Raw genomic sequence first — 26,150 nt, forward strand, 5'->3', positions numbered from 1 at the left:
TCCTCTCCATCCCTGGGGTTCTATGGAAAAATCCCCTGTTCCCCTTAGGTTTAATGCTAGATGCGGCATTAGGGGAATCCTGGCCCCCAACTGCAGATTTTGCAATCAGCTCTAAAGCAGCCAAGGTCTTTGTGAGCTAGTACTGATAGTCCTCAAATTTAAAAAATTGCACAGACTGCTCAAGAACCTGTAACTCCTACTCATCTTCATCAGAAAAAAATTCCTCCCCATCAACATTTACTGCACTGACGTCATCCTGCATAAGGTCCCAATCAATCTTCCCTCTAAGCTGCAGAGTCTTGTGAGCAAAAATTCTACTTTGTGCGCTACTGGTATTAAAGTTGTAAGCTACCGGCATTAAAGTTGAGAGCTTCAACTAATCCTCTTGGGTCAGCCACAAATTCTCTGAAGATTGTTCTGCTCAAGGGCAGTTCTGAGAGACCTCTCTCAGCCCCACCTACTTCACAGGGTGTTTGTTGTGGGGAGGGGAAGGGAAAGAAGACTGTAAACTGCTCTGAGACCCCTTCGGGTAGTGATGGGCTGGGTATAAATCCAATTTCTTCTCTTATTTTTGAGATGTTGTTTGTTTCCTCAGAAATCTAGAGACCAAACTGAGTTCTTCTATTTATGTAACTGTTGTTTAGCTGCACTGTGGTCACAACTGTTTCAACAATGAGTACCTCACTACCTGCAAATGGATGAAGAAAGGTTGAAACGCTTGGGACTCTTTAGCTTGGAGAAACGTCGACTGCGGGGTGACATGATAGAGGTTTACAAGATAATGCATGGGATGGAGAAAGTAGAGAAAGAAGTACTTTTCTCCCTTTCTCACAATACAAGAACTCGTGGGCATTCGATGAAATTGCTGAGCAGAAAGGTTAAAATGGATAAAAGGAAGTACTTCTTCACCCAAAGGGTGATTAACATGTGGAATTCACTGCCACAGGAGGTGGTGGCGGCCACAAGTATAGCCACCTTCAAGAAGGGTTTAGATAAATATATGGAGCACAGGTCCATCAGTGGCTATTAGCCACAGTGTATGTGTGTATATAAAATTTTTTGCCACTGTGTGACACAGAGTGTTGGACTTGATGGGCCGTTGGCCTGATCCAACATGGCTTCTCTTATGTTCTTATGTTCTTATGATTATAAAGGCCTATAGCTATATACAATAAACTTACCCTCTCTCTCCCTCTCTTATCACCCTCTAGCGCAGAGGTGGCAAACCTTTTTTCTGTCAAGGGCCATTTGGATATTTGTAATATCATTTGCCGGCCATACAAAATTATCAACTTAAAAAACAGTGCTCTGCTGAGGGAGAACGATTTAGGCCGACAAAACTAATCAACTAATTGTTTTTCTATTTGAAGTCCTGTGGGGAGAGCCTAATTTGGCGCGCACACACAGCCCGCCGCACTAGGCAAATGCCTAGGCCCAGGGCTTTTTTTTTGTAGACAAAGCCCAGCAGGAATTCATTAGCATATTAGACCACATCCCCTAATGTTAGCATATTAGGCTAATCAAATGCAAATTGAACTGGTGATAGCTGGTTCGCACCCCCCACCCCTGCCATCCCTCCCTCCATGTGGAAACTGTTCTTCACTATGCCCACTACTCAGGCACTCAAAGAGAGGGGAGGGAGGGAGGGAGGGAGGGAGGGAGGGAGGGAGGAAGGAAGGAAGGAAGGAAGGAAGGAAGGAAGGAAGGAAGGAAGGAAGGAAGGAAGGAAGGAAGGAAGGAAGGAAGGAAGGAAGGAAGGAAGGAAGGAAGGGAGGGAGGGAGGGAGGGAGGGAGGGGTGGAGGGAAAGGGAAATAAAGAAATGGGCGGAAGAAATGAAATGGACAGAAGAAAGGGTAATAAAGGAAAATAAAGAAATGGGGGGAAGAAAGATGGGGAAAGGGAAAGAAAGAGGAAGGAAGAAATGGGAGGAAGAAAGGGAAATGAAATGGAAGAAATGGAAATAAAGGGAAATAAAGAAATGAGGGGAAGAGAGAGAAATAAAGAAATGGGGGAAAGAAAGGGAAATGAAATGGAAGAAATGGAAATAAAGGGAAATAAAGAAATGAGGGGAAGAAAGAGAAATAAAGAAATGGGGGGAAGAAGTGGAAAGAAAAGGAAATAAAGATAATTAATAAAGGTACAAGACAAGGTTGTCCACTTTCCCCACTGTTGTTTATAATGACTCTTGAAATATTACTGATGCAAATTCAAGAAGATAAAGAAATAAAGGATTAAAAGTAAAAGGATTTACTTATATATACAGAGCATTTGCAGATGATATAGTGTTTATAAATGAAAACCCCATACAAGTCACACCTTTGTTGTTAGCCAAAATACAAGAATATGGGGAGTTGGCAGGATTTCGTATTAATAAAGAAATATCAAAACTTCTATGTAAAAATATGCAAATAAATAAGCAACAAGAATTGCAGACTAACGGGCTGTGAAGTTACCTCCAAGCTAAAATATTTGGGTGTGGAGATAAAAATGAAGAATACTGATATGTTCAAAAATAATTATGAGAAGCTATGGTGTAAAATGGATGAAGATATGTTAAAGTGGAATAAACTTAATTTGTCACTGTTGGGTAGAACAGCCGCAATTAAAATGAATATTCTACCAAGAATAATGTATTTGTTTCAAACTATTCCAATTATGAAAGACAGTAAACAATTTAATAGATGGCAAAGAAAAATTTCAGAGTTTGTGTGGGCGGGGAAGAAACCAAGAATTAAAATGAAAATTTTAACAGATGCAAAAGAGAGAGGCGGATTTCACTTACCAGACTTAAAATTATATCATGAAGCAGTTGGCTTAATATGGATAAAAGAGTGGATAATGTTGTTAAACAAAAAACTCTTAGCGTTGGAAGGTCATGGAAATAAATTTGGCTGGCACGCTTATACGTATTATGAGGGGGAAAAGACGGCTTTTTCTCTCACCATTATATAAGAAACAGCTTGCTAAATACATGGATGAAATATAAGAAATATGGAGATGAGAGAAAATCGTTATGGATAGTGCCAGCCGAAGTGATAAAAATAATAGCTGAGATGGGTGAAGAAAAGTGGTTGTCATATAATCAAATATTAAAAATATAAAGTGGCAAAATAGAATTGAAAACTGCTGAAGAGCTGAATAATAAATATGATTGGTTTCAAATGCAACAAATAAAGAGCTTGGTGGAGAATGACATTAAAACTGAAAGAATAAGAAAAGAGCAAACAAATGCAAAAAGTTCTGCTTGGAGACAACGAAAAATTAATTTCAAAATTATATAAATTACTTTTAAAATGATTTCCGGAAGATGAAGTAGTGAAATCTCAAATGATTAAGTGAGCAATTAATGTAAATAAAGAAATACAGATGGAAACTTGGGAATATTTGTAGAAGAACTCTATAAGCTTTCGACATGTCATAATATTAAAGAGAACTGTTTTAAAATGATGTATAGATGGTATATGACTCCTAAGAAATTGGCAAAGATGAATACTATGCCAGACAGATGTTGGAAATGTAAAAAACATGAAGGTTCTTTCTACCATATGTGGTGGACTTGGGAAAGAGCAAAAAAGTATTAGCGGATGATTCAACAAGAAATTTCTAGGATCTTGCGATATGAATTTAAGAAAGTTGCAGAGACTTTTCTGTTGGGATTACAAATGGAAAAATTTCCAAAAGAAGACAGAACTATAATTTGGTACTTGTTTTCAGCTGCTAGGACATTATATGAGCAGTTGTGGAAGCAAGAAAAAATACCAGAGAAATGGGATTGGATTGTAAAAGTTATGACATGGAGTGAAATGGACAAATTAACAAGAATTTTAAGAGACTATGATTTAGAAGTTTTTAAGATGGAGTGGAAAAAGTTCAGAAGATATGTAGAAAAAGAGTGGAAAATAAAAGGACACTGGACAATTTTTGATAATGATTAAGTCTTAGAAAAAAGAAGAATATTAATTTTTGGTTTTATTAGTTAAGGGTACCTTTAAACATTAGTACTTTAAGTAAATAACACCGGCAGAGGTCAAGTAACAGGGGGAGGGGTGGGTAGAAAGTAATATATGGGATAGATAAAAGAAGTTATTAATGATGCAAGAAATATAATTTGTTACCATATGTTACCAAATAAAATTGTTTTAACCAAAAAAAAAATAAAGAAAAAGAAATAAAGAAATGGAAAGAAAAATAAAGAAATTGAGGAAGAAAGGGCAATAATTCAAAATAAAGAAAGGGGGCAAGAAAGGGGAATAAAGGGAAATAAAGAAATGGGGGGAAGAAATAGAAAAAAGGGAAATTGAGAAATGAGGGGGGAAACTTACTTAACTGTGACAGTGACTTTTTCAGGTCCTGCAGCAACCCTGGCCAGCCGGCCACCCAGCAATCTCCGAGGGACAGACCAAGTGATCTCGAGGACCATAAACGGTCCTCGGGATGGATGTTCCCCACCCCTGCTCTAGTGAAATCTATGAATGTTGCAGTGCAGGAGAAATTCACTCTCTTTGTCATGACTAGAACTACTCAGTCAGAATGAAGGTAGCTGAAGCCACCTGTTATTCAAATCACAAAGGTTTTTTTTGTTTTGTTTAGTTGATGAATTCAACTATCAATTTTTTAATCTTTTACCCAACGTACATAAATTAATCTATACCCATCATCTTACAACTCCAATTCTAATACAGCATAGTTTATAAACAGTAATAAAATAAAAACATTTAAAATTTCATTAACAGAGAACTGTAAGTTTCTACACAAATGGCTTTACATAATATCTTCCATATAGTGTGAAGAGTAAAGTTTAGGATTATCTGCATGGTCTGATTCCCAGAAATGTTACACCTCTAGTGGCACTGGGATATATACAAAAACGACATTTCCTCCACTTCTGAAAATCAAGGCACATCGTTTTAAAAAAATTAAAAACTGAAATATATTTTATTCTTATATGTAAAAGATTAACCTACTCATCTAGTTTCTGTGAGAGTTACTGTTCTAGGTGAACTTCCTCAAAAGAGGATAATTCTGTTTCTTCTTTGCATTAAGAATGGTTGGATTTCTCAGTCATGTCCAACATAATGATCCCAAAAGAATTCCGCACCCAGTGGCAGCTGGCTGAGCTTTCCAGCCAATGCTATGCAGTGTTGCTCCAGTCTAAGTCCGGTGAAATCAATGCGGTTATACTAGAGTAAAACCATACAATGTAACAACACCCGATGCTAGGCTTAGTTGAAGAATTAAATAATATAATGTTACGTTGTCTAAGTTCTGCTCACTCGGTCCCAGACAGAGACCCTGGGTTCTTTATTACTCCATTTCAATGTTATTTCTTCAGTGGTACAGGCTATAAACAGAACAATGATAATCATTATAATTCCATATTACTAATTATGCATGATTTTTAATAAAATTAATTACTTATAATATTTTATAGGCTGACCTGCAATCACGATGCAATCTTATTCAATCAAAGTATCAATCTATACAATCAAATGAAATATAAATTATGATTGTTCATTGCTTATGTAATGTGTGTACTTAATAAAATAAAATAGAATTACCTTTAAATGTTTATTTTCAATTTATTTACATAGTATAATTCATGTACTAAAATGAAATAAAAAAATTAAGTCATACAACACACATTATTCAAAAACTTTCACATTATATATTAGTATTCTATTATTTATCCAAATCTTGTTTACCAAATTATTTTATGTATGGACTCAAGCCTCATATATCAAATGCCTCTTAGAATAACCCTATGTTACCTAGTTAATATACTGTGGCCATTTCCGTGATGGAGTGTCACTTAAAAGGATAGCATCGTATTCATAAAAAACAAGATTGGGCAAAATGGGCAACCATTTTAAATAAGCGTGCTTATGACCTTATGCTACTTATCATAGAGAAGTCAATGCGTACTATAAAGGAGACTAACAAAGAAGTGAAGGAGATGGAGAGTCAATTAAAACAATCTTGTTCTACGGAAGTGTTTGATAATAAAGTGAAAGAACTAGAGAAGGAACTGGATAGTTTTGAGAAAAAGGCAAGAGATTAAAATAAGGACATTTGAAGGGGATGAGCGAGATTACACACAATCTAATGTATATAAATGGTTTACACAAGAAGAAACCCGTAGGAAATTTAAGAAAGTAACATGGGCTGATAGGACTAGGAATGAAGATGTGGATACTACTGAAGGGGAGGATTCAGCTAATGCTTGGGGGGGGAGGGAACTTCGGGCAGACCATACTTAGAGAGAAGTAAACAAGATCAACGTCCCCCTTTTTTATCCCAACGCCTCAGCAGAAAGAATCGGGAAAAAGTGTGATTATTAATTTATCTAGTAAGTCATTTCAGAAATTGAGTTAAAAACATTGGTAAAAGGATTAGGTTTTGTTCCCACACCAGTTTATAATGGGTTCCAAATGAGGACTGATTTGTTTAAATTAGTGAGATTATTAAAGTCACACAGTTTCTTTGGCAATATTAATAAAGATGTTGAGCAGTATCCCTTAAAACGTAAGTCTAAATTTGTACCGCAGATTACAAATCCGGCTTTACAAGTCTTTGAAGAATTGGTATTGACTGAAATTGAGGAATTAGAACAGAATGTTAGAGCAAAAAATAATTTGACTGTAATGGAAAACAGAATATTACGAAATATAAAGGAGGATGAATCTATTATAAAACCAGCAGACAAAGGTGGTGGGATAGCGGTTCTTAATTTTTCAGAGTATGATATAGCGGTTAGACACCAATTGGGATATTAGATCTTATTCACCTTTAAATGAGGACCTCATGGATAAATTTTCTAAAATTATAAATTATCCAGAGGGGTTAAAAGTATGGGATATATTTCACAAAAAACGGCTGAATTCTTGATAAATGAGTTTCCTAGAGTGTTGATTTTTTATCTCTTACCCAAAGTTCATAAAGCAGGGATGCCAGCTCCAGGACGCCCAATAGTATCTGGGTGTGGCTCAATTTTAGAACCACTATCGCAATACATTGATTCTTTTATTAAACCAATGGTTAAAGTCATACCTGAGATTTTGAAAGATACCACGAATCTTATTAAACAAATAGAAGGGATGCATGTAAATAATGATGTAGTACAGATGAGCTTGGATGTGAATGCTCTTTACACCTGTATACCTCATGAGGTAAGCATGATTTGGATAAATAGAATACTAATGTATAATGTAGAAGTTTTTGAATAATATGTGTTGTATGACTTAATTTTTATTAATTGACTATCTAGTCAACAAGCACACTGTGCATAATAACCAGAAATTATTTGTTGCTGCCAATAAGGGTGTCAAACAGGGTTGCATTTTGGCTCCCTTTTTATTCAATCTCTTCCTTAATGGCTATTCAGTTGTCTGGTCCTGACTGCCATAGTTCAAAACTTGGCGAATTACATGAACCCTTGTTACTTTATGCAGACAATATGGTGCTGTTGTCCTGCTCTAGAGTGGGCTTAAGACGTCTGTTGAACATATGAACATATGAAGCTGCCTTATACTGAATCAGACCCTAGGTCCAAAGTCAGTATCGTCTACTCAGACTGGCAGTGGGTCTCAAGCTGAGGTTTTTCATGCCTATTTGCCTGGCATGAAAAACCTCAGCTTGAGACCCCAGAGAGCCGCTGTGTTGTCCCATTGTGCTCTGTATTCTACTAGTAATAAGCTCCAGTTCAATTATGAAAAGTCCAAAATCTTAGTTTTCTCAAAAAAGTGGAGAGTTTACAAATAGGTTATTGATGGTAAAGAGATAGAGCAAGTCAAGTATTTTAAATACTTCAGTGTTTATTTTCAATATAATGTGACTTGGTCTACCCATCGCAAGTATGCAGTGAAGATAGCTAACAGTGCATCTGCCATAGCTCGCTTTCTTTATGGCAGAGGTAACCAATTTGTGCCAGCTGCCATAAAAATTTTCAAAGTCAAAGTGATTTCACAACTTCTGTATGGCATCCCAATCTGGATTGGATCTTATGAAGGTGCTATCAAACGTGTCCAATCCAAATTCTTGCGTAAAATTCTGGGCATGCTAAAATGTCTCATATGCAGTTATCTGCTTAGAAACTGGCATGTCTTTAATGGTTCCTAGTGCATGGCTCATGACCTTCAAATTCTGGCTATGCTTGCACTACAACTCTGAACCAGGGAGCTATATCTCTCAAATGCTCTCTGAATGTAATTTGTCAAACTGGTCAGCACAAATTGAGAGAATAAAAGCAATGGGTTTATCCCTAGAACTATTATCCATGCTGTCCTTCACCACCGCTGTCCTTCACCACCATTGAGCACCAAGACCTATACAGTCTGGCTAAGAAAACTCGTTCCCCACTGAGTTTTGAGATCTCTCAGTACAGGGAAAATGGCCTCATATCTATCCGTCTTGCAAATGCCACAGCAGCGTAGAGCTTTTTCCCTCGCCAGATGCAACGCCATGCCCTCTGCCATTCTTTATGGCAGATTTAACAAGACAGCCTACTCAGTCAGATATTGTCTCTGTAAGCAAAAATGTGTGGAGTCAGTTACTCATATTCTTCTTTATTGTAATTTGTATACAGATCTTCGTCACAAGTATTTACATCCTCTTTTACTTAGCATGGTTGATTGTTCTGATGCACTTAAGGTCTATAATCTTTTGAACGATACTTCATCTAGTGTCACTGAGAAAGTGGCTAAGTTTCTTCATTCTATATTAAAGGCACGTCAGAGGATCTCATAGAAATTATGTTTATGCTTTTCCTGATGTATATGTATGCAATCATTCCATTTTATATTTTTTTTAAAAAACCAATTTGCTCTGATATATACATCTATATATTTTATGCCAATAAAGGCTAACTTGACTTGCTCTGATATAAAGAAATTGGAAATAAACATTTAAAGGTAATCCCCCCACCCCCCCTTTTATTAAGTACACACATTACATAAGCAATAAACAATCATAATTTATATTTCATTTCATCGTATAGATTGATGCTTTGATTCAATAGGATTGCATCGCGTCCGATAAAAATTGATTGCAGGTCAGCCTAAAAAATATTATAAGTAATTAATTTTTTAAAAAATCATGTATAATTAATAATATGGAATTATAATGATTATCATTGTTCTGTTTATAGCTTGTACCACTGAAGAAACAACATTGAAACAGAGTAATAAAGAACCCAGGGTCTCCGTCAGGGACCGAGTGGGCAGAACTTACAGACAATGTGACATTGTATTACTTAATTCTTCAACTAAGCCTAGTGTTGGGTGTTGTTACATTGTATGGTTTTGTATACCGTCACTCCATTTTGTATATTATATTCGTTATACTACAGTAGCCAGTTTGGTGTAGTGGTTAAGTGTGCAGACTCTTGTCTGGGAGAACCGGGTTTGATTTCCCACTTCTCCACTTGCAGCTGCTGGAATGGCCTTGGATTAGCCATAGCTCTCGCAGAGTTGTCCTTGAAAGGGCAGCTTCTGTGAGAGCTGTCTTAGACCCACCCACCTCACAGGGTGTCTGTTGTGGGGGAGGAAGATAAAAAAGATTGTGAGCCGTTCTGAGACTTTGAGATTCGGAGTGGAGGGCAGGATATAAATCCAGTATCATCATTATCTTCTAGCTCTGTGCGGGATTGCACTGCTTGTCTCATTTCAAACAGTAAATCATGCAGAGATTTAGCATGCAACTGCACAGATGAGTAATTCTGGCCTACAGGAATCTTTCACTATTTTATTTCTTGCCACATTCTACCACACTAACTTGGGAATTACTGCTGCAAAAATCTAAATCACTAAAGACAGCTTCTGTTCCTCAACAGCACAGCAAGCAATTGCACAGTAACATCTGATGTTTAAATAAACCAGTGTTCTTCTGTTTAAGATATATCATTTACATAGAATAAATTAATGACAACTGCACACAAAGTTTTTGGGGAATTTAAAAAAATACTTTGAGAGTAAAAAATAACCTCTTACCTGAGCATGAAAATTTGACATAGTTGTTGTCTCTATATCTTTCTTTCCCAAAATCTCCATTTTCACTGGTGAATTGGGAAAATTAATCGAAAAGTAGTCTAAAAAGTCAGGTAAGTAAGTAGCTGCCCCATGAACAATACCCATTACATAGTAAGCTGCGCAGTTTTCATTTTCACTAAAAACCAGACCCACAAACTCTTCTGCAAATCTCTCCATCTCCACAGGAGACAAGTGGGAGAGTTCATTACTGTAGGCATGGATAACTGAAGCACCTCCATTAGGCTGGTGCTCAACATGAATGAACTGTTTGAACTCCAATGTGTCCAACCTTTTGACTGTATTCTGAACCCGTGGCTCCTTTAACGAGACAAATGGAAACTCACTGTTCTCTGGTATCTTGCAATCAGAGTCCTTCTTGGGATCCATATTTTTTCCATTGAAATCCTTAAGATGATTATCAACAATGTATTTGGAGTCTTGATCTTCAACTTCAGAAAGCAATCCTGCACAGATGGTCTGAATGGATTTGCTATACATTTTTGGACGCTTCCTTTTCTCACATTCTTTGTGTTTCTTTTTCTTTTTCTTCTTCACTTTTTTAATCTGTAGGTCTTCTGCACTGCTTTTTGGTTTCTCCTTCATACCTGTTAAAAAGGAAGAAAGATATTTCTAAAATTTTTCTAAGACTACAAAGGCACTCCAAGAAAAAAGATGCAGCACGGATCACATTCCTGGTGTGAGATCTGAATACGTATTGCCACAGAGTACACCCAACTCCTAGTAACAGCACATGCAGCATGGCTAGGTTTTATGCTTGATTAGCCATGTTGAGAAATTTGTTATGAGCAAGAATGCAGTCTGTTCTTGAGGTCATGTAGCTTTGCTACATCTTACCCTCATGTGCAGAGCATGACTTAAGTCTTCTCATGGTTTAGAAAGCCTCAAATCAAACTCAAATTTGTCACAAAATCCAAATGCAGGTGCCTGGACAAATGAAAGATTAGTTCCTTGGTTTAATCTCAGTTAAAAATTGCAGTTTGTGGAAGAATAAGCAAGCTCCAGTTTATTCAAGCACCTACATTTGGGCACAATGACAAACTGGGGCTTGATTCAAGGCTTCCCAAACTGGGAAACCTCCAGTCATGCACCATGCATGAGAGGAGGAGGGAACATGGGCACAAGCCTTGTTAAAGCCCATCATAGGTAAATGTTTGTCATGGTTTCTGCAACAAGTACAGCACAGCAAGAATTCAAGCTCAGCTACTATACTAGCCAATGGATTGTATTTTGGAGATAAGGTGAAAGAGTCAGTAGATGCAAGAACAAAACTCAGCTAACTGAGGGGTTAAAGATGTTCATGGGAAAATGGACATCTACTGGTTATTTGCAATCAGTACAAATACATCAAATTCAAACAGCTGCCTTATGTGAGCAGAAGACACTTCACAGCATGGACAAAAGAGAATCTGCAATTTCCAACAAATTCCCCTTCCCGATGCTGTGGCCATGTCATGTTCCACATAAAACCAGAAGGGCTCCTGAACCTCAGCTGAGGCTTTGGAAAGCCAGGAGACAGCGAAACCCCATTCTGCAAAGAGAACTGTACTCACAATTCATCAGATCCCACCTTCTACAACATGACTAATAATGATGCAGCTTATTCATCTGACAAAAACATCAGAAGCCAATAAATCGGAGTCCTACTCTACTTGCTTGTTGCTCAAATAATTGCTCCTTACTGACCACATTGTGCATGCTGATTTGATGCACAAGAACCTTTTCCCATTGATCACCACTGTGTAGAACTGCCTCAACCAACACAAGGAAACTGTCTGACAAATTACTCCTCTCTTATCATATTTCTGGCCTGGACTGACTGGGCCTCAAATTCTACATTGGGTCCAAATTTAAAGTTTACAAACTGCCATCCTGACCCCTTAACGAGATCCAAAGAAACCCAAATGCAACTGTTGATTAAACATACTCCATGTAACAGTCCAAGCTTTTATACTAAATCAAAATGTAACTGAATTCACAAAATATGTTTTCTTGAGTTTTGCTAAGCATCTACTCACAGAACCAGCCAATCCTGATTCCTCTTTGAGGACCAACATGTCAACTGGATGTACATATTTTTTGTTCTTCTTGCTTTATATAGTAATTGTATTATGCTTTTATTGCCACTTATGCTGTACGTTGCTTTAGGTATATCAAAGGAATAAAGGAAAATGAGCAAGCATGTCCTAATCATATTTTTAAGCATGCGCCTGAAGACATAATATGCAAAGCATCCCTTTAACAAATGTTCTCACCATACAAGGAATCTACGCCAAGAGGGAGATTCCTCTTCACAATCTCTTCTTGCTCCATAAGAAATCAATAACCAAAACACACCTCTATAGCTAACAGTTTGAGAAGAGATCTGTGCGATTAGTGAAACGATGAAGAAGTCAAAACAACGCTAAAAATACTAGTTTATCTTTAGCTATGCTTGTACAGCCTTCAAAGGATTGGAACATTAATCCAATGCGTAAACTAAGATGGCGACACACGTGGAGCTCAGGTGCTAAGGCTCCTGCGGAGATAAGTCTACGGCTTGCTTTGCCTTATGCCTTTTATAACAAATGGTGGACTTAGTAATATGCTGCTGCAGGCGATTGCAGGAAGGTACTTTACAAACTTTACGGATCCTAACCCCTCGGAATTATACAAAAAGAAACACTTACGCCCCCAGCAGAATCAGCCTAGCTCTGACGCGCAGGACTGTTGCGACCGCGGGGTAGAGTGTGGGACTGCCCGGACTATAGGCAGAGCGCAGCAGCAACGGCGGTGGTCGGGTCATGGAGAACAAGGACGACCGGGGAACAGATATAAAGTGACTCGAGTTAAGAGTGAAGAGCGACGACGGAGGCAATTAGACTTGCTGTGGAGGTGAGGACGCTACCAACAAGTCCTTAGCCGCGAACGCCGCTGCGGCAGTGAGTTTAGATTGCTGCCTGGCCTGGCGCCATTGGCTACCGTGCTGCTCTTCACTCATGGAATATATCCCGACGGCTGTCTGGCTTGTAACTGACCAGCTGTTACTACACCCTTGAATCGCCCCGTGAGCTTCCATTTCAGTGGTCCCTTAGGCAGCCTGTGGCTGTAGTTTCCGACGCTGCTGCCCAGCCGCGAGTTTCATTCTGGCTGCTGCTTGGATTGTTACCGGCTTGGTGCCGCTGCCTCTCTACTGCTGCCCAGCCTGTTGTTTCCACACTACTGCCTAGCCTGCCTCCTGGAAGAGCTCAGAAGAATAGCTGGGAGATGCAGGGAAGGTTTCTACCTTCCTTGAGACTTGTAAGCTCAAAGAATAAGCAAAGGCTGGAATTTGATCTTGGTGGGACTAAGAACCTCTGAACTTGACATTAGTAAGATACCAGAGTCTGGAACAAAAAAGGGGCTAGCAGTCCTGGGAAGAACTGGGTCATTGAAGATTCCTGCACTAAGTCCGCACTTTAAAGACATTTTGCAGTTAACATCTTTGCACCAAACACTGCTGTACTTTAACATCTTTATACAAAGCACTGCAGGACTTTACCTTCGTTCCACACTTCTACCCCCAACTGCTAGCTATAAGAATTGGAATTCATGCCTAGGTTGATTGGTTCAAAATAGAGATTACTGGCTGCTAAATTACTTCTTGTATCAGTAGTTAGTTAATAGGGTGGTGAATTAAATTGGGTTGGGGAGTCACTGCTTAAATTAATTGGCTATCTGATCTAATTGTTATTGGCAAATTAATCAGGGGAGTTTTATTAGGAGTGGGTTTTTAGAATTAATTGAGCCATCAGAAAATTGAATGATTTTTAGCTAATTAATTGGGGTAGACACTATGGAAGACGGGGTTTTAATATTAATTAACTAGTTAGGACGAATTTAGCAGAGGGGTACAGTAGGTTAGGTTGGGAGGGCGATTTTGGCTAGCAGAGGTGGAGAGGGAAGCCCTACAGAACAACAATAAGGCTTTGAGCTGTAAATTCCATATCGGTCTGAGGCTGTAGCGGAGACCATTAAGGGATGACCGGCCTAGGGGATCCTGGTACTCCTGGGTAGGGGAAAGTATGACGGTGGGAACAGACAGGGAGGAAAGGGAAAGTGGCCAAGACCCAGAGGTGCTTGGCCCCCTTCCAGTCTGTGTCCCATCCCAATGGTAGCAGGTAGGAGGGCCAGGTCGAATTACTCGCCTCCATCATTAGTGTTATGCAATGCCAGGTCCATAAATAAGACTTCAGTACTTCGGGACTTCCTGCTTGAGCAGGATATGGACCTGGCTTTCGTGACTGAGACCTGGGTACAAGACTGTGAGACTGTAACTCTCTCCCAAGTAACTCCCCCAGGATACTCAGTCTTTCACCAATCATGTGGCCAGCAGGAGGGGTGGCCCTATTCATATGGGAGACTTACTCCTTCGGGCACTCCTGTCTCCAAAGATTGACGGCGTTGAATGTGCCGGTCTGGCGTGGGATGTTGGGGAGGGTTGGCGATATGGCTGGTGCACCGTCCGCCTAACACACCAGCCAATACCTTACCATCCCTGATGGAGGCCATAACAGGCTGGGCATTGGAGCACCCAAGGCTTTTGATCCTGGGTGACTTCAATGTTCATGCCGATGACGCAACCTTCAATCAGGTGGCAAACCTAGTATCATCCATGGTGACACTGGGACTCTCCCAGTTTGTAACTACGCCCACCCACCAGGCGGGACACATGCTGGATCTGATCTTTACAGCGGGAGTTTTAGTGGATCTGATTACTGTGGAAGCAGTGCCATGGTTGGACCACTATGTCCTGAAGGCTTATATGGATGTCCCACCCCAAGACTGTTTAGGCGGTGAGCATATTTTAGCTCGCCCGCAGAGCCTGATGGACCCAACACGGTTCTAGATGGCTCTAAGGGATCCCTGGCCCCTCTGGATGACCTAGTTGAGTCTTGGCATGGCTGGCTCTCTAGGGTCATCTATGAGATTGCACCCCGACGCCCTCTGCGACTTTGTTCTAGGCTAAAGTTGTGCTATAGCCCGGAATTGCAGCTGATGAAATGAAGCCTCAGACGGCTAGAGAGTCAGTGGCAGCGGACTCGAGACGAAGTGACTAGAACATCTTATAGAGTGTTTGGGGTCTTATGAGACGGCAGTCAAAGCCACAAAGAAAGCTTACTTTGCGGCCAAGATTGCATCTGCAACGTTGCATCCGGCACAACTGCTTAGCACAATTCAGACTCTTAGGACTACCACAAGGCAGACCAAATCTTAGGGAATTGGATATTGACTGTGAGGCTTTTGCGACTTTCTTCGCAGATAAGATCTCATCGCTCCATCACGACCTCCCTGCCACATTTGAAACACAGTATGTGAACTTGAGACTCTGTGCATGTCTTCCAGACCAGTTCCATACCATTTTACAAGACTCAGACTGGAGGAAGTTGACAGAATCCTCTCCACTGTGTGCCCAACGACGTGTGATCTGGACCCCTGCCCATCCTGGCTGATTAAAGCTTGCCAGATGGAGCTATGATATTCTGTACAGGATATCGTAAATAGATCCCTCTCTGAAGGGCTTTTTCCAATGCCTCTGAAAGAGGCAGTGGTCTGCCCTCTCTTGAAAAAACCCACACTGGACCCAGCCAAATTGGCACATTACCGGTCAGTCTCGAACTTGCCCTTTTGGGGCAAGATCATTGAGAGGGCAGTAGTGCTACTGTTACAGTTTTCTGGAGGATGCTTCCATCCTAGATTCCCATCAGTCCGGTTTCCACCCAGGTCATGGGACAGAGACAGTTCTGGTCGCCCTGGTGGATGACCTCCAGCGGCATCTGGATCGAGGCGGTTCAGCAGTACTGATGTTGTTAGACCTATTGGCTGCATTCAATACAGTCAACCATCAGTTGCTGACCCACCATCTCACCAACGCAGGGATTCGTGGGTTGACCTTGCAGTGGCTCTCCTCTTTCCTCTATGGTCAGGGACAAAGGGTGGCGATCGGGGGACAATTGTCACGGAGACGCTCACTTAATTGTGGTGTGCCTCAAGAGGCGGTGCTCTCCCCAATGTTATTTAACATCTATATGCGCCCCCTTGCTCAGATTGCCCGGAGGTGTGGGCTTGGTTGCCATCAGTATGCTGATGACACCCAGCTCTATCTACTGATGGACGGCCGGTCTGGCTGTGTTCCAGAAAATCTAGACCTGGTGCTGCAAGCTGTGGCAGGACAGCTTAGGCTGAGCCGACCAAAACTGAATCCAACGAAGACAGAGGTCCTTTGTCTGGGTCGTGGTGGTCCGGGCAGGGAAATTCCCTTAACAGCTTTTGATGGGGCGCCACTGACAATGGTGTCCAAGGTCAGGAGCCTGGGGGTGCTGCTGGAGCCGACCTTGTCAATGGAGGCCCAGATAGCTGCCACTGCCAAAGCCACCTTTTTCTATCTCAGGTGGGTGAGGCAGTTGGTTCCCTTCCTCGAACACTGCAACCTAGCATCTGTGATCCATGCAACGGTCACCTAGAGAATGGACAACTGTAATACCCTCTACATGGGGCTGCCCCTATCTCAAACCCGGAAACTGCAGCTACTGCAGAATGCGGTGACTGGGCTGCTATTGGGGCTCCCCAAGTGGGAGCACTTACAGCCAGGGCTGCAGGAACTGCACTGGCTGCCAATAGTATACTGGATTCGCTACAATGTGCTGGTTATCACCTATATGGCCGAGGACGTGTTTACTTCAGGGACCGTCACTCCCCACAAGTTCCCCAGGGGGTACTTAGATCTGGTACACAAAATCTATTGGTGATCCCCGGGCCGAGGGAGGCAAGATTAAAGTCTATGAGAGAGAGAGAGCCTTATCGATTGCTGCCCCCTGTTGGTGGAATCATCTGCTGGAAGAAGTTAGGGCCTTGCGGGACCTTGCCCAGTTCTGCAAAGCCCGTAAAACAACACTAATCCAGCTGACCTTTAGTCTGGAATGACGGATGTGGGAGCAGGGAATGACATCTTATATACTGAACGCCATCTGAAATGTAATATTGTCAACTGATATTAGCACCAGACTGTTCTACGTGTTTTAATTGTTTATTTTAATGTATAATGCAATTTATATGAACTATTTTGATTTTACTGATTGTGAGTTGCTCTGAGCCTGCTCCGGTGGGGAGGGAGGGATATAAGTCTAATAAATTCAAACTCAATTAATGACAGAAGGGAACGCCTTACAAGAAGCTACACTTCTGCTCCAATCTCTGATGTAGGGAAAGATAACCGATGCATGAGCATGTGCTCCAGTTCTTACATGGAGAAGAGATGGGATCAAATCCAGCATATTTGTACAGATTCTTGGAAAAACAAAATAGATCTCTGTTAAACACGCACGTTCAGTCAAGGGGAGAAATCTATGAAAGTAAGAAGATTCAAGTAGGAACATTTGTTCCCAAAGCTCAGAGAAAACATCAGTTATGTTCTTCTTTTTAACTATGAAATGACTCAACAGGTATTTCTGGGAAACAACTCTCAAATAGAAGAATCGCCCAATATCAACTAACCTTATTAATATCAGGATATACACCCCCAGATCAATCTTTTGGATGTACCTCAACAGAAAACTCTAAGAGGTGCACAAGCCTGTAACCCAGTTTACCAGACCTACTGAAAGTAGCATATAATCCTTAATACTGGCAAAATGGCAAGAGAAACCAGATCCTGCTTAACTAACCTAAGAACACCTTAATATAGGGGTGTCAAGCAGGTCCAGGGGCCAAATCAGGCCCCCAGAGGGCTCCTATCAGGCCCATGAGCAAGTCTGCTTCCTTCTCCCTCTCTCTTGCTTTCTTCTGTTATCAGAGACTGTTAAATAAAATATTGCAAGAGTGCTAATCTTTTAAGCATGTTTTATTCAAAGGTGTGTTTTTTTAAAGAAAAATCCTTAATTATGTTTGCCTGTGTCCTTTATAAAGTTCATGTCTCCATTTCCTGGCCTTACATTTATGACACACGTGGACTGCCCTGATAAGGTCTCATTTATATCAGATCCAGCCCTCATAACAAATTAGTTCGACACCCCTGCCTTAATACATCTCTGAACAAGTCTTTTTATTGCAAGCAACTTCGAGAACCAAAGTTCAAAAGCAGACTAGAAATTTCATTTAAAAAAGTGAACACACTTGAAATAAAATAAAGTTCAGCTCCTGAACATAACAAGAGAAGTGGAGCTTTCTTTTGATTAATCTTGGCTGGCTCCCAAGGATTAACCTTTAAGTTGTCTGCTGGAAGCCATGTATACTGTAACTAAATCTAATGAAGTCCGTGAAGATGTGAGTAATGGATTTAATGTCAAACATTAACACCATGCTTTTTGCCTCTACAAAACAATGCTGGATTGTCTTGACTAAAGGCAAATATTATGAACTGAGAACATGTCACCAAGATCTTAAATCACTAAGACCTGAATAACTGGAGAAAGGTCACTCAATATTTACATATTATTTAAGGCAGTGGACCCCAACCTTTTTGGCACCAGGGACCGGTTTCATGGAAGACCATTTTCCCATGGACTGGTGGGGGTGGGGGTGCTGGGGTTTTGGCTGCCCCAGGCTGCCCGCACCGTCCCTGCCCCTCATGGGGGGGCTCTTAAAATGAGGGGGGGGGGAGAAATTAGGGCTGTTTCTGCTGCCTCCCGCTGGGTGGCCAGGTGGTAGAAGGCCAATCTACCTCCCCCTCCCATTTAAAGACCCCCCCAGATCAACTGATGGGGCAGACAAAAGAGGTTGTGTAGCCTCGCTCTGAGACTCCAGGATCTGGGGACAGCCAAGCAGGAGAGAGGAGGGGAAGCCCCCCCAAGCGTTGGCAAAATTGGGTCTCTGCTGGCCACTGGAAAAAAGGGGGGAGGGTCCAGCCCCTTCCCCACTACTCTGGAGTGGAGGGGCACAGGATGGGACTGGAGAGAGAAAGCCAGGGTGAAAGGGGGCTCCAAGGCAGAAACTTGCCTGGCTCCCCCCTCCTCACTTTGATTATTTCCAAGAAGCAGGCTCTCCCTCCCCTCCTTTCCTTCCCCAGGCAGCCTCGCTTCCCCCAAGACCCTCCACAAAGTGTCACTCTTTTTAGAGACTACATTTCTTGCTTTGCAGCCTCCTCCCAGCTGTACGCAACAGGCTCCTGGATCACATCTTTGCCCCTTCCCACTTCTTGCAAGGCTTCCCCCTTCCCTGCAAGACACACACACACAAACAATGAAAGGACAAGAGAGGGAGGGGTGAAGGATCCAGGAGAGTGCATGCATCAGCCTGAGAGCTGACTCAAGAGTAAGCTCACCACCCCCCTGTGCCCCAATCCCTCCCTGAGCAATGGCCCATCTCAAGCTTGCACATGCTTACTCACAAACAGACCTCTCCCTGACCAGAATGTGGCCCCAATCCCAACTCAAATGCCCCCCCTAAACCAGAGCCTTGTTTGTTTGCAGAATGTGCATCCCACTTATCTCTGCTTACTCATGGGTCACTGCAACACAACCTCGTTCTCACCCTGATCCCCTTGCATGTGCAAAAAAACCTCACAAACCTCTAAAAAGTGAGCAAAAAGTTTCTTCCCAACTTTAAACTCCCCCCACCATAGCATTCTCCAGGAGGGACAGCCTCCACAAAAGATTCCTTGGAAGTAAAGGCCCCCACTCCACCCTGCCCTTCCCAAAGTTTGCAAAAAGTTCAAGGCCTGGGGAGTAGAAATGTGAAGGCCCGAGAAAAAAAGACCCGGGAAAAAACATTTTTTTCTGAAGCCTTTTTTGGTTTTTCTGGAAAAATTGAAAAAAGAAAAGAAAAAAATTGATTATGGAAGGTTTTATTTTAATATGATGAGTAAAATATTTTAAGACAAATATTTTCCAAATCATTTCTAAAAAATATGTATGGTATCATTCTAATTTCTGTGCACTGAGGACAAGCAACTCCTAGGTTACAAACTGAAGTCTCCAATGCAAGACCAAGATGCATTTCTTCCTTTAAGAGGTACTATTGTCACAAGAGAATAAAAAGGTTTCAGTTTTGTTTTTGCATGTGAGTGGGTATACTGGCACTCAGGCTTCACTCGGTCTCAAAACCTTGGAAGAAAATACAGGGCAACAAAAAGGACCTGAAAGTATATACTTAATTTTAAAAGAGTTTTCATTTATCGGTAAAAAGTAAAATTGTCCATAGTCATATTTTATGTTCCTAGAGTAACAGAATGACTTCCAATCTGGAAAAGAAAAAATGCGCTAATGTAGCATTTTTAAAATTTTTTCTAAAAATTTCCATTTTTTTTCCATGGAAAAAACGGAGTTTTTCCCAAGTTTCAAAATTTCCGGAAATTTTACTGGAGAGGGAGCAGGACAATCCCCAAGGGCGCTTACCTCCCGGCTGAGTAATGGCTGCTTTGCACCGGGCAGGCAGATGGATGGACTGCAGCATGCTTTCAAGACTGTGGCTGGCTCCCTGCCTCAGAGTAAGGCCGTACTGCTTCTTTCACCTGCCTAGGTCTCAGATGGATGAAAGGGGGGCAGGGCTGCCCTGCCTCGCTTCGAGGCCCAGTTGCTAGCAAGCCACGGACCAGGACCGGTCTGCAGCCCGGTGGTTGGGGACCCCTGATTTAAGGAACCTTCAGAATTTTCCCTAGGGTGCACAAATTTGCATTCTACACTAAAACCTGCCTTTTTCTGTGCAAATATGGCAAGGCACACCCTTCCTCCAAACTTGAGGAAGAGGATCATTCCTGTAGTCACTCTTCTAATGGTGCAATTTCAAGTCTCTTTCAAGAACAACACAAGCCTCTAATCTTCTTGAGATAAAAGATCTCGCACAGGTTCTCGCACAGTGCTTCAGCCATCTAAAGAGCTCCCAAAGGACAGTGTGAACCCTCCTCATCCAAGTTAAAGAAGAGTTGAAACCATGGCAACCACAATTTTTGGTAGACCAAAATTTGTGAACTCTAGTTCTCCCAAGTGGAAAATTTAGGAGGAAAAGAAAGCTAGTGGACAACTGGCAAATTCAGACTGCGAGTTTTGAAGTAAAAACAGGAGGAAGAAAAGGAGCAAAACAAAAAATCTCAATATAAACAACATGGACATCCTCTTAACTGTATAAGAGCTTACAATTTAAAAAATACAAATGCGGCCACTTGCTATATGCATTTCAGCCCTAGAAACATGACAAGATGACTGGTTTTTGAGCTACCTCAGACACCTCTCAAATATCTCACTCCTTTGATCCAGCCACTGTGCTGAAATAGAGAACTACTGGTGCAGTCTCATTTGGAATACTGTGTGCAATTCTGGTCACCGCACCTCAAAAAGGATATTATAGCATTGGAAAAAGTACAGAAAAAGGCAACTAGAATGATTACAGGTTTGGAACACTTTCCCTATGAAGAAAGGTTAAAACGCTTGGGGCTCTTTAGCTTGGAGAAATGTCGACTGCGGGGTGACATGATAGAGGTTTACACGATTATGCATGGGATGGAGAAGGTAGAGAAAGAAGTACTTTTCTTCCTTTCTCACAATACAAGAACTCGTGGGCATTCAATGAAATTGCTGAGCAGTCGGGTTAGAACGGAAAAAAAGAGGTACTTCTTCACCCAAAGGGTGATTAACATGTGGAATTCACTGCCACAGGAGGTGGCGGCGGCTACAAGCATAGCCAGCTTCAAGAGGGGGTTAGATAAAAATATGCAGCAGAGGTCCATCAGTGGCTATTAGCCACAGTGTGTATATGTATATGTGTATATATATAATTTATATAATTAATTTATATATATAAATTTTTGGCCACTGTGTGATACAGGGTGTTGGACTGGATGGGCCATTGGCCTGATCCAACATGGCTTCTCTTATGTTCTTATATGTTCTTACTAACATAGCAAGTAAAATAATGTAGTAAATTAATGTGTGAGGAAAACCACACACACAAACTACAAGGCCTGCCAGCCTTCAAAAGGGAAATGCCAAAGATGACCGGACTTTCTTTCCCTTTCCTTCATTATCACAATTAAGATTTCAAATCTTTTCTGCTGCTCTACCTGCTTACTTGATCTACCAACAGACTTAGCAAAGTCTCTATATTACAACTTTAATATTCTCCACTGTAAACAAGGATTGTTATATTTGAACATTAACAAAGCTCTGAAATAAATCTTCAGAAAGGACACAATTAGTAACACCATTCCAGTACCATGAACAAACCTCAGGGAAATCCCTGGGCTCACATGCTTGCTCCCCATTATATGTAGGTGGGAAGCTGCAGTTAATTCCAAGTCTGGAATTCTTCTATTTGTTGTAACATCCAAATTGAGCAAGATGACACTCTGGAAACAAGGTGAGCCACATTCTGGCTTACATTCCATCCTTGTAAACAAAAAAAACCAAACCACAGTTTGATCACCACAGTACAGTAGGTTTTGCTCTTAAGAGTTCTATTTCTCTAAGCATTAAAGCACAGAAATAAAAGTTGTTCAACATAAGCCAGAAATTAATTTATTCAGGATAATAGTTTTAAAATACAAGATTGATACAGAAACTGTGCTTGCTTCAGCAGCATATATACTAAAATTGGAACGATACTAAAAAACAACAAATGAAAATGTATTCCATGATCAACAGTAACACCAAGAATTCAGATTTCAAGTATATATACTGTGTAATCTAGTGAATTACTGATTGGCATTCATGAACACTGCTGCTGTTTTGCATTTATTTATTTGTTCAAGGACTGTAATAAACAATGGAGTCATTTATGTAAACATTTATGCCCCGCCTTCCTTCACAGTTCCAAGTATTGTTAGATCTGACAGCAGAATTTGACATGGTCAACTATGACTTGTTGACCCACCACCTTGTCAACATAGAAGTTAAGGGGACTGCCTTGCAATGGTTTTCCTCCTTTCTCCAGGGTCAAGGACAGAGGGTAGCACTTGGCAAGGCAGTCTCCCAGTGGTATCCACTAGAATGTGGTGTGCTGCAAGGGGCAATCCTCTCACCAATGCTATTTAATATCTATATGTGCCCCTACACGCAATTGGTACAGAGGTATGGACTGGGTTGCCATCAATATGCTGATGACACCCAGCTGATGGACAGCTGCCCGGACTCTGCTCCAGAAAATCTGCGCCACAGCTTACCCCTGAACCTGACTCAGAAACTCCAGCTGGTGCAGAATGCAGTGGCTCATCTGCTAACTGCAGCGCCTATGCAGATGTACATGCAGCTAGTGCTCTGCCAGCTGCACTAGCTACCAATCAAGTACTGAATCAAGGTATTGGTATTAACTTTCAAATCCCTGAGTGGCCTGGAACCAGTGTACCTAAGGACAGTCTCTCTCCATACAAACCCCGGAGGACCTTGTGCTCTGCTGATCAACATCTACTGGCTATCCCACTTAACCTCAACCACAGGAGGTGGCGGTGGCTACAAGCATAGACAGCTTCAAGAGGGGAATGGATAAGCATACGGAGCAGAGGTTCATCAGTGGCTATTAGCCACAGCTTATCACTGGAACTCTCTGTCTGGGGTAGTGATGCTCTGTATTCTTGTGCTTGGGGGGGCACAGTGGGAGGGCTTCTAGTGTCCTGGCCCAACTGGTGGACCTCCTGATGGCACTTGGGGTTTTTTGCCACTGTGGGACACAGAGTGTTGGACTGGATGGGCCATTGGCGTGATCCAACATGGCTTCTCTTATGTTCTCCATTTTCCGTCCTGGCCCCTACTTGGTGGAACAAGCTCCCATTGGAGATCTGGACCCTGCAGAGTTTGATACAATTCCACAGGGTCTGTAAAACAGAGTTATTTCCCCAGGCTTTTGGTTGAGGTGGTGGACACCAAACCATCTGGCCTCCCTGCTTATAATAGCCCTAATTCTGCCCAAAGCACTTTGAACATTGTGTAAAAGTGATTCAATTTCATTGGCTCTTCCAGCTGTGGGGTCCTATATAAAGGTATACTTTCATCACTGATATTTTAATTTTTATTTTAGATTTAACTTTATATTGTTCAATGGTTTTATGCTATTCTGATTGTTCTATCCTATTTTGTTGTTACCTACCCTTAGCCCACTTGTGGAGAGGGAAGCCTAGAAATTAAAAATATAAATAAAATAAATAGCTTACTATATTTCCAGTTGAAACCAGAATACAATAACAACTCCCCAATCTCTCTCTCTATCCCTTCCTCCCCCAAAGAATACCTGCCATTCAGAGATACTTCCCTTCAAAAGAACTGAGAAACAAGAAAGCTTTGCAGCACTTCCTCAAGCTCTCCAAGGAGGGGCTCACCTCCTTTTCAGGAAGTGTATTCTACAGAGTAGTAGCCACAATGGAAATTACAAGAGCTCTAGTCAATGCCAGGCAGATCACTCTAAGTAGTGCAACAGCGAACAAATGGCTGTCTGAAGATTCTAGTGCAGGGGTGTTGAACTCACTTGTTATGAGGGCCAGATCTTACAATACATAGGACTTTGTCAGACCAGGCCATTTGTGTCAAAAAATGTAATGTCAGGTAGCAGAGATCTAAAGTTTTTTAAACTTTATAAAGAACCAGGACACACACAATTAAAGATATTTTACCAGTTTCTGGGCAGGCATGAGTTGGTGTGTTCCTGGTAAGCGTCAAGTTGGTGCGTCCCCACCACAAGGCCCCAGGTGTAGAGGAAAATCCACATAGGCAGGTTGGAGAGCCAGAGAGCAGCACTGGGCTGATGCCCCTGTGCTGCCTAGAGTGGGGAGCAAACACTTTCCCAAACCAGCTTTCATGGTCAATGCTCTGAACCAGCCTAGGATTCTTGAGTAAACATGAAATAGCTGGGCACTGCAAGCTTCCCCCCCCCCCAGTCTAGAATGGCAGTGGCTCTCCAGAGTCTCAAGCTGAAGTGTTTCTTATAAGCCACAGCCTGGTCCTTTTAACTGGAGGTACCAGGGATAAAAACTGAGACTCTCAGCATGCCAAGAAGAGGCTCGTCAGCTGAACCACAACTCACTCCCCCAATCTAAAGTCAACATGAATGAGCCCAGCAAAAAAAGAAACACACACTCCCCAGTGTAGCAAAGAGAAGCATGAAGGAGGCAAGGGGAAGGAGGAGCCAGTTACACTCAGGAGAGCCAAGGCAGAAGAAGCTCAGCCCGCCCACCCCAAAATAATATGGAAACACCCCCCCACACACAAGACAAAGCACAAAGGCGGCTGTGGGGAGGTACAACCAGTTGGACCCAGCAAAGTCAAGGCAAAAGAAGCCCAGCAAAAAAGAAAAATAAATACACAACTCATGTAGCAAGACAAAGCACCGTGGAGACAAGGGGGAGCAAATTGCACTTGGGAGAACCAAGGCAGAAGCCCAGCAAAACACACAATACACACTGTAGCAAAGCAAAGAGCGGAGGAACAAGGGGGAGATGGAGCAAGTTGCACCTGGGAGAGTCAAGGCAGAAGAACGTAGCCAAAAGGGGGGGAAAACCCACAACCATTGTAGCACGGCAAAGCACGGAAGAGGCGAGAAGGCGGGGCCAATTGCACCCAGAAAAGCAAAGGCCGAAGAAGCCCAGACCTCTCCCCCCAAAACAGAAACACCTACCTACTGTAGCAAGGCAAAGCATGGTGGAGGCAAAGGGGAGGTGGAAGAAGTTCCAACTGGGAGAGCCAAGGCAGAAGCAGCCCAGCCCTCCCAAAAAATAGAAACATACTCACTGTAGCAAGGCAAAGCATTGAAGAGGGAAGGGGAGGCGGAGCCAGCTGCACTGGGGAAAGCCAAGGCAGAAGAAACCCAGCGAAAGAAAGAAAGAAAGAAAGAAAGAAAGAAAGAAAGAAAGAAAGAAAGAAAGAAAGAAAGAAAGAAAGAAAGAAAGAAAGAAAGAAAGAAAGAAAGAAAGAAAGAAAGAAAGAAAGAAAGAAAGAAAGAAAGAAAGAAAGAAAGAAAGAAACACTGTAGGAAGGCAAAACATGGAGGAGGGGAGGTGGAGCCACCTGCACCGAGAATCAAGCAAAAGAAGGCCAGCAAAAAAACAGGAAAACACCCAGTTATCGAGCCCAGCTTGCAGGCTGTATTAAAGTCCTGGGCAAACCGGTTCTGGCCCACAAGCTGGGCTTTTGACACCCACGTTCTAGTTGGTGCACAGGGACAAAAGTAAGAACATG

At 41.8% G+C, this 26,150-nt stretch overlaps 1 protein-coding gene across 1 annotated transcript in view; it reads right to left on the reverse strand.

Annotated features, from left to right (window-relative positions):
* The window catches only part of RSBN1L (round spermatid basic protein 1 like), an 83,966-nt gene that overhangs the window by 47,445 nt on the left and 10,371 nt on the right, over positions 1–26,150 (reverse strand). Inside the window, exon 3 of the mRNA XM_060244684.1 lies at positions 9,985–10,628. Coding sequence (XP_060100667.1) covers positions 9,985–10,628 — 644 coding nt within the window. The remainder of the gene's footprint in view (positions 1–9,984; positions 10,629–26,150) is intronic.

Source organism: Heteronotia binoei, chromosome 8, assembly GCF_032191835.1.
Source record: "Heteronotia binoei isolate CCM8104 ecotype False Entrance Well chromosome 8, APGP_CSIRO_Hbin_v1, whole genome shotgun sequence".
In the NCBI taxonomy this organism is placed as follows: domain Eukaryota; kingdom Metazoa; phylum Chordata; class Lepidosauria; order Squamata; family Gekkonidae; genus Heteronotia; species Heteronotia binoei.